Source organism: Pollachius pollachius, assembly GCF_949987615.1.
Source record: "Pollachius pollachius genome assembly, chromosome: 8".
Classification (NCBI taxonomy): domain Eukaryota; kingdom Metazoa; phylum Chordata; class Actinopteri; order Gadiformes; family Gadidae; genus Pollachius; species Pollachius pollachius.
Window position 1 is genome coordinate 24,582,358 of NC_136941.1, and position 9,040 is coordinate 24,591,397.

The following is a 9,040-nucleotide window of genomic DNA, read 5'->3' on the forward strand; positions in this document are numbered from 1 at the left end:
AAAACACGTCATCAACATGCGACAACCGTGGACTCATTTTAAAGGAATAAAAGGGAAGTATTTTCTGCCAAAATAAGTACTTCTTTAGTGGGTGAGTAAAACAGAATACAAAATCAAAATAAGCGATGTTAGCTGTAATGAAAAAAAGCGATCATATTTCGAATTATGACGAAATATTGTTGTAATATTCACATTCTTTTGAGAAAAACAGCGATCAGAGGCCATCTAACCGAGCTGCAGTTTATGTGGCAATGTGCAACAACAACCAATCTTACTCGTGCGTTATGTGTTAAAAACGTTGTATTGTAACTAAAGCACGTCCAAAAGCTTGCACTATAACGTGATTAGCACAGAGACAGGAGTGAAAACATCCTGGGTCCTGTTCATGGGCAGCTGTCACCTTGCTAATAAGTTTAAAGATATATAACTTATGTTTCGTATACCGTTTAGACTGCACGAAAGAATTAAGTTGTACAACTGCAAGCAGAATGTGTGTGAAGTGGGTGAATAATATGCTGTCAACAAATAACAGTGCTTGATCTTAAAAGTCCCTATTCTCACATTTCAAACTCTTATTTTACTCTCTTTGTGTTGTTCTCCTGCAGCTTGGGTTCTGCGCAGCAGGGATGCGGATCCGGCTGCAGGGCTGCGGCCACGCCGCCGGCCTGCTGTCCGAGCTCAACCGCTGCCGCCAGGCCCGGCTGTACTGCGACGTGCTGCTCACGGTGGGCGGCCGCTCCTTCGCGGCCCACCGCGCCGTGCTGGCCTGCGCCGGGTCCTACTTCCGCGGCCTCTTCGCCCGGGCGGCGCAGACGTCCGCCCTGACTCTGGAGTTTGTGTCCCCGGCCAACTTCGAGCGGGTGCTGACCTTCATCTACACGGGGGAGATCCTGACGGACCTCATCGACGTGGGGGTCCTGTACGAGCTGGCGGAGCGTCTGGGCATGAGTGAGCTGGTGAAGGCCTGCCATTCCACCTTCCCCGACATGCAGAGCTCCGCCTCCAACGGCCTGGATTCGGGTGGCCCCGCGGCGGCGGCGGCGGCGGCGGCGGCGGCGTCGGCGTGCTCGTCGGCGGCGTCCTGCTCCTCTCTGTCCTCGTCGGCTGGGCCCTCCGCCGCGGGGCCCTCGCCGCCGCTCCACCCCAGGACCCCTCGGGGGGGGCCCCCGGCTCTCCTCCAGGCTGCCCCGCCCTCTCTGGACCTGAAGGCGGAGGACGCACACTCCCATCTGGGCTACGGACAGCTGCCGGCGGCGGTGCCCGTGGAGTCGCCCGGAGGGGCCCTCCAGGGCCCGGGCCACGCCCCGGCGCTCGCGGGCCACGCCCCGGCGCTCCCGGGCGCCCTGCTGCGGCTGAAGACCGAGGAGGCGGACGGCGGCCCCCCCCACACGGGACCCCCGGGGGGAGGGTACGAGAACGGCGGGGCGGTCGTCTCTCAGAGCGCGGCCGTCTCGCTGCGGCACGGCGCCAGCCCCTTCCCGGCGGAGAGCGGCCCGCCCCCCTCCTCCCGGGACCCCCCGGGGGGCCTGCCGTCGGGGGACGGGGGGCGGGCCCCGGGGCGGGCGGAGCCAGCGCAGGGCGGGCTGACGGAGGAGGGGGGCCGCGGGGAGGAGGAGCAGTGGAGGCTGGCGGACGAGGTCATCGAGCTGAGCGACGACGAGACCTACATGGAGGAGGACGAGGACGAGGACGAGGACGACCTGGTGTTTGTGGAGAACGGCGGGGGCTCCAGCGGCGGGCAGGTAACACCGAGGAGGGGGGGGAATACTGACTCGAGTGACTGAAGTGTTTTGGATTGGGATGTCCCGATACCACTTTTTTCACTTGCGATACCGATACCGCAGCCTTGGCTATCTGCCGATACCGATATCAGTCTGGTACTTTGTTTTACTCTCAAACAAATAATAATAATAAAATAAATGGAAGTGATTTGGCCACCTTAAACATCTCAGTAAAGAAAAGTTCGATGGCTTTCATCAAGTAAAAAGATTTGAACAGGGTTGAAAGAGTCTAAATGGAGTACACAATGTAAATATCCACACCTTTTTAAAAATGAATAAATGAATGGTTGGAAACAAATAAAGTGAAGAGTTAAACAAATAGCTAAAGTGATGAATTCATCCCGTTTTCGAAACGACTTGAGGATGATGGATCCTCGAATGAGGATGATGATGATATCGTCATTCATCAGGGTTAATGATGTTCTGAGAAAACCGTCAGACCCCATCCTACACAACTGCAATAACACTGTGCAAAAAACTATTGTCACTCATATATTCCATCACAACTAAATGTAACAGAAAGAGTGGGGCTAGGGGAACATCTCATCCGTCAATCAAAAGTTAAACATGTATTTGAGATTCAATACTACAAAATGTTGCACCATTTTGAATTATTGTTCTGTTTCTTATTATTTTTAGGGTTAAGTTCCCTTAAACAGTTTGGACCTTGCTCTAATGCCGCCCTTAAGTTGACATTCTTTCACGGTTTGCATAAATCGTAGTTCAGCCTTTTCCCAAATAACTGACAATTAGTCCAGCAGAAAAGGGTCAAAATAAAGATGCACGCCTCTAAACTCTAGTTGTGTTTAATGGCGCCGTTGTTCTGGCTCCCTGTCTGCAGAGCTTTCTTCTTGTTTGTGTTTTTTTACTCAGTAGTTGATATTCTTCTTCCTTCCTGTTTTTGTGTTTGGTTCTCGTTCCCTGTTATGGGGCAGAGAGGACGGGACGATGGGGAGGGACATGGGAGATGTTTATGGAGCAGGAAGGAGGGGCTGGGAGTGTTCCTGCCCCAAGGGTCTCGCGTAGAGTGAACAGATCCCTGGACATAACAGGTTCTACTGGGGCTTGGACGTAGCTCCTGAAAGTAAAAAGAAAAAAATTAAAAGTACCTAGTCGTGCAGCAGCTTACGTTGTTGTGTACGGGGAATGGGTTAACTCAACAACTGTAAGTGCTTGGCACTTGGTTCCATGGACATCCTCAGTGTACCCACAGGGATATGTTGTTTCTCTTTCTTAGACAGATGTACTTACTGAGTGTTGCTCTGGATAACGGCGTCTGCTAAACGCCCTCACGTCAGTGTAACCTCTCCTTCTTCCTGTGTTGCTCTGGATAACGGCGTCTGCTAAACGCCCTCACGTCAGTGTGACCTCTCCTTCTTCCTGTGTTGCTCTGGATAACGGCGTCTGCTAAACGCCCTCACGTCAGTGTAACCTCTCCTTCTTCCTGTGTTGCTCTGGATAACGGCGTCTGCTAAACGCCCTCACGTCAGTGTGACCTCTCCTTCTTCCTGTGTTGCTCTGGATAACGGCGTCTGCTAAACGCCCTCACGTCAGTGTGACCTCTCCTTGGCTCCCCAGGCCCCCGGGAGCACCGTGTCGTGCCGGGCCTGCGGCGTGGCCGTGCCGGCCGACCCGGCCGCCGTGCACACCCACGCCGAGACCCACCTGACGGAGGCCGGGCTGTGCCGGGCGTGCGGGGCCTCTTTCCCCGACCGGCCGGCGGGCGTGGCCCACGCCCTGGCCCACGTGGGCGTGGCCTTGTACTCCTGTGACATGTGCCAGCTGCAGTTCTGCAGCCAGAGCAAGCTGCTGCGCCACCGCCAGCAGGCGGCAGTGGGCTACACGCTGCCGCCCGCCGCGCTCTCCGGGGCCCCCCAGGGCCAGGGGGCCGAGCTGCAGTGTGCCGTGTGCAGCCGTGTCCTGGAGCCGGACTTCCAGGTCAGTACATCAGGATCAGAGGCCCCCTCTAGTCAGGGGACTGAGCCTATACCAGACTATTAGAATCACTCAAGAGGAACAGCAATGATCATTTATAGATGTATGTATATATATATAGGCCTGTGTATTTTTAAAGGCAATATTTCACCATGTCCCCACGTTGTGTCCCCACGTTGTGTCCCCACGTTGTGTCCCCACGTTGTGACATATTGTGTCCCCATGTTGTGTGACCACGTTGTGTCCCAACGTTTTGTGACCACGTTGTGACATATTGTGTCCCCACGTTGTGTCCCCACGTTGTGTCCCCACGTTGTCCCCACGTTGTGTCCCCACGTTGTGTCCCCACGTGTTGTGACCACGTTGTGTGACCACGTTGTGTCCCCACGTTGTGTCCCCACGTTGTGTCCCCATGTTGTGACCACGTTGTGTCCCCACGTTGTGTCCCCACGTTGTGTGACCACGTTGTGTCCCCACGTTGTGTCCCCACGTTGTGTCCCCACGTTGTGACCACGTTGTGTCCCCACGTTGTGTCCCCACGTTGTGTCCCCACGTTGTGACCACGTTGTGTCCCCACGTTGTGACCACGTTGTGTCCCCACGTTGTGTCCCCACGTTGTGTCCCCACGTTGTGTCCCCAGGCGGTCCGGGAGCACCTGCAGGGCCACGTGTGCGTCCAGAGCCTGAGCTGCGGCGTGTGCCACCAGCCCCAGCTCTACCTGTGCTCCCTGCTGTGGCACACCCTCACCCACCTGGCCCTGCCCGTCTACACCTGCCCCCACTGCGCCCACAGCTTCCTGGAGCGCCCCCTGCTGGACCGACACATGGCCACGCACGCCGAGGAGGCCGCCGCCAAGGAGCAGGAGCGGAGGGCGCTGCGGGCCTTCAGGGGCGCGGCGTCGGGGGGCCTGGAGGGCGGCGGCGAGGAGCTGCAGTGCTTCCTGTGCCCCCAGAGGTTCCGCTCGTCCTCGGCCTTCCAGTACCACCTCGGCCTGCACACCTCGGAGTCCCCGGGGCCGGGCAGGCCGGGGAAGCGGCAGCCAGACCAGCCGCTGGAGTTCCTCTCGTCCCCCTTCCCGTCGTCGTCGTCCTCCCAGCGGGAGGTGGGGGGCCTGGCGAAGACGAGATGCCTGGGGCTGGGCCTGGGCTACGGCCTGCTGCCCGGCGGGGGCTCCGAGCCGGCCACCGCCGCCGCCGCCGCCGCCGGCCTCCGTAACACCAAGTGGTACTGCTGCCGCTACTGCGGCAAGAGCTTCGCCCACTCGGGGGAGTTCACCTACCACCTGCGCATCCACACCGGGGAGAAGCCCTACCAGTGCAAGGTGTGCCTGCGCTTCTTCCGCGGCCGCTCCACCATGATCTGCCACCTGAAGACGCACGCCGGGGCGCTGATGTACCGCTGCACCGTGTGCAGCCTCTACTTCTCGACGCTGAAGCTGGTGTCCTCCCACATGGAGCTGCACAAGGGCCACCTGCCCGCCGACTTCAACATCGAGCAGACCTTCATGTACAATGACCACTCCAAGGAGCCGCTGCTGCTTCCCCCCGGCGACCCCTGAATATTGAACACTTTACAATTTTAGATGATGCTATATATTTTTAATAAAGGCTTTACGAACAAAATCTCAAGCTTTTTAAGCACCCTCCAACCTTCTTGATCGACCCCTGACCCCCGACCCCCACGGGGACCCGGGGTCGGGTCAGGGGTCAGGGGTCAGGCGTGCCCCTCCTACACTGGGGATCAGCCGGCTCTCGGTCCGTTGCGTGACGCTCAGCGGCTGTGGTGCCGAGGACTACAGGACTACACCGCCCAGCCCTCGTGCTCCCCCAGGTCGGGGACTCCCAGCCAAGCGTCTGCCATTCCAGTCCCAGAGTGCCGCCAGTGGTCCCTCTCAAACAGCTGGGCTACGTGTAAAAACATGTGTAAAAACAGCTTTCCTGAGCCATACTGTGGCCTCGCTGCGCTGAGCCCACAGTATGGCTCAGGAAAGCTGTTTTTAATGATCCGTGGCGCCCCAGATTTCCCGCCCAGTCCATCAACACTGCATACTATTCAATATCCAGTGAGTGTGTGTGTGTGTGTGTGTGTGACATCCTGAAGACTCTGATCAGCGTTCAGATTTAGTTGATTCCTTGGAGTCCGCTAGATGGCAGTGGTTCTAATGGTTTAATGGGCGGGGTGTGGTTGGACGTCTCCAGACTGTTTCACAGCTCTGTTGCCTTTAGGAGACCCACCATGACCGTCTGATGAACCTAGCGCCCTAATGTAGCATACCAAATGTATATCTGAATGTGTGTGGTCCTAGCGTGTGGCGTCTTTCAACAGTTTTTTCTATGTTTCCAACACACCAGGTTTTGAGTTTACAGCATCACTTGCCACTGTAGATGTTTTGAGGCCTTATTAGTTCAAATCGACCCACTCCGTCTTGAACTGTTCGGTTTTGCTACTCCAGCTAAATTAAAATCCTAAATGTACATACTATCTGAAATTATATATTTTTGTTCTAGTCTTATCAGATACCATCATAATGTTGCACTTTTATCCAATAAGTTAATATTAAGTGTTCTACATTCTATCTTGGTACATTGGTGCTGTAGAAACCTTGATGCTCACTGGCATCTTATCACGCCGGACATAGAAAGTGATTTTGTGACATTTGATACCTGAAGGTTAATTAAACGGAGTCGGTACTGGCGGTGAAAAGGTTGAATTGTGCAAACTTTCTACAAGGTTCCATGTGTATAGTTAACGTCTGTTACCTTGTTTATCTGTATGAGATCCTAACTATTTATTCTATTTATGTTTTTTTTAATCATTTTATAAAGAAACAACTGAGCTGTGGTCTTTGTTTGTTTTTATTAGTAAATAAAATCATTGTTCCTGTTTCTTCCGATTTGATATGTATTTGGTGTGTTGTTCTGCCTCCTCATCACTATCCCAGTGATGAATGGGCACATTCTGGGTTTTATCAGCGCCGGGCCGCCGGCAGCGTGTGACCTTGACTCAGGGCGCTTCCTGCCATTGTGCCGTCGGCGGCGGACGAGAGGCCTTCTTCCTCTGATCGCTCCGACAGCACCAGGCAGGTTCAGACTGGAGCTGGACCATCCTCCTTTATACATCCCCTGCCTCAAAAAAAGAGAATTCTGGGATTTCGTGATGAAATGATCTTTTCCTCAATACTTTGGGTTGAGTCAATGAAATATTTTTTATTAGTAAGAAATGGTGGGAATAAACAACCATGTCAGAGCATTATTCAGGAACAGATGAGGAACCATAAATACATAACGAGTCTGGAATCAGGACGTTAGGCTTCAGACGATCGCACCTTAATGAGGGTCTACCTAAACCTGCCACTCAGCTATTCCTCATTGATTGTTATTTTTCATATTGACTGCTTGTACGACATTAAACTGATTTTGCATTTCCAAAGAGGCCGTCCTACTCGTCCGTGGTGCTGCCCTTGTCTTGATAACGTCCATTTACTAAGAGCTTTTGTGGGACGCAAAAGCGTGAAGGAATCAAAAATGTCCTTACGTTTCTTTATTTGCGAGCATGTTATTTTAAGTCAAGCGGGTTATATATTCAGTTTAGGCGAGCCTATTTTTCAAAGATTCTATCATTAAGTTCTTCCATTGAAGTTTTGTCAAGCATCACGAGGCCTTGGGTCTCACATGAACTCTGCTGACGCTAGGATGGAACCGGAGGCTCACCTCTTGAGATCTTACGATCCGACTTCAGAGTGGCTTGTGCTGCTGTTGCTGATCCGACGCGGTTTGCTCTGACCCCTTCCCCCGCCCTTGGCCCCAGAGTCTGCTTGGCCCCCCGGCTCTGTAGGCCCCTCTCTCGGTATGTAGCTCGCCGCCGTGTTGAGGAGGTTCTTGCGGAAGCTCTTGCTGAGGAAGTTGTAGAGGATGGGGTTGGCCACGCAGTGGAAGAGGGACATGCACTGCACCACGCTGTAGGAGAAGTACAGTACCTCCACCAGGTTGCAGTCAAAGAGTTCGGGGTCTAAGTCGTCTATGATCATCAGCAGCATCACCAGGTTGTAGGGCAGCCAGCACACGATGAAGACGAGCGAGTACACGTGGACCAGCCACACGTCGCGTCTCCCCTGCACGTCGGGTGCGCTGCGCACCGCCCGGGCGATCAGCACGTTGCAGCCGACGATGACGGTGGCGGGCAGGGCGAACTGGAAGACCAGGCCCAGCACAGTCACCGAGACAAACCACTCCATGAAGCTGAACTGAGGCATCATGAAGCAGCCCGGCTCGTCCCACTCCAGCAGGTCAGTATGCACGTTCTCCAGCAGGGCCAGGAACAGGGAGAGCAGCCACGTCCCGCCGCAGAGGAGCCAGCGGCGGCGGCCCAGCACGGGGAAGAGGGCCGGGCCCGAGGGCCGCACCAGGGACAGGTAGCGCTCCAGGGTCATGAAGGCCAGGAAGAAGGAGCTGCTGTAGAAGTTCACCAGGTAGAGGAGGCTGGTGACCTTGCAGAGGAAGCGGCCCCACAGCCACACCTTGTCAAGGGTGATCTCCATCATGTAGAAGGGCAGGATGGCCACGATGCTCAGGTCCGACAGGCTGACGTTGATGATGCAGAACAGCACGCCGCTGGCCGCACGCCGCCGCCGCCAGTTGACCCACAGCACCAGGAGGTTCTCCAGGAGGCCCACCATGAAGATGAGGAGGTAGAGGAGGAAGAGGATGATTTTCCGCGTGTCTGTGGCGAGCTCGATGGTGCAGCTGAGGAACCAGGGAGTGCCGTTGACGAAGAGCTCTGAGTGGTTGGTGGGGTCGGCGCTCATGGTCTGAAAGCAGAGCGGGTTTCAGAGGGGACGATACATTTAGGCCTGCTCTCAGCGGGGACGGGACGAGGGTTTCAGATGTTAACCGAGGTGTCGCAGCAGAAGCAGGAGGCGCTGGGGTTGAATAACAATGTTCCAAAAGCTTTTTTTGGGGGGGTTACATCAATACCTTATGTTAAACATTTAACAAACATGAATACCATGCCGTGTGCAAAGTAAGGGCACATTTGAAGCTATGCATCCATTTACAATTATGCAATTACAAAATGTCATTGCATAATCCAGATATATCAGGTTTAATAAATTGGGATAATGAACAGAGTTCCATAATTAAAAGCTCTCACCTTGGTCGGGGAAGGAGGTCCTCGTGGGCCTCAAGTCTGCTGGAGAGTTTACTGCAGTCTGCTAGGAACCCAAATACGAATGCACAACTTGTGCTGTTTAGGAATATCTTGGCATTAAATGGAGCCTCATCCCACCCACTGGCCATTTACACACCAGCCGATGATCTCACACACAC

The 9,040-nt window shown here is 54.5% G+C and overlaps 2 protein-coding genes across 2 annotated transcripts; one reads left to right on the forward strand and one right to left on the reverse strand.

Annotated features, from left to right (window-relative positions):
• The first annotated feature begins 11 nt into the window (after window positions 1-11).
• Window positions 12-5,625, forward strand: zbtb39 (zinc finger and BTB domain containing 39). The gene is made up of 4 exons (XM_079741607.1): window positions 12-91; window positions 606-1,742; window positions 3,360-3,719; window positions 4,357-5,625. Exons 2-4 carry the CDS (start codon window positions 627-629, stop codon window positions 5,272-5,274), a joined length of 2,394 nt encoding a protein of 797 aa, XP_079597733.1. The 5' UTR covers window positions 12-91; window positions 606-626; the 3' UTR covers window positions 5,275-5,625.
• A 1,325-nt stretch (window positions 5,626-6,950) lies between these two features.
• On the reverse strand, window positions 6,951-8,909 carry ackr5 (atypical chemokine receptor 5). The gene is made up of 2 exons (XM_079741569.1): window positions 8,865-8,909; window positions 6,951-8,523 (listed from the first exon to the last, which is right to left on the reverse strand). Exon 2 carries the CDS (start codon window positions 8,518-8,520, stop codon window positions 7,438-7,440), a length of 1,083 nt encoding a protein of 360 aa, XP_079597695.1. The 5' UTR covers window positions 8,521-8,523; window positions 8,865-8,909; the 3' UTR covers window positions 6,951-7,437.
• Between the last annotated feature and the right edge of the window lie 131 nt (window positions 8,910-9,040).

Bases quoted from the DNA above. Each gene is read 5' to 3' on its own strand.
- zbtb39 (XM_079741607.1), top strand. From the start codon at position 627: ATGCGGATCCGGCTGCAGGGCTGCGGCCACGCCGCCGGCCTGCTGTCC. The intron at 1,743-3,359 runs GTAACACCGAGG...TTGGCTCCCCAG, and splicing joins GGGGCTCCAGCGGCGGGCAG to GCCCCCGGGAGCACCGTGTC. The intron at 3,720-4,356 runs GTCAGTACATCA...TTGTGTCCCCAG, and splicing joins TCCTGGAGCCGGACTTCCAG to GCGGTCCGGGAGCACCTGCA.
- ackr5 (XM_079741569.1), bottom strand. From the start codon at position 8,520: ATGAGCGCCGACCCCACCAACCACTCAGAGCTCTTCGTCAACGGCACT.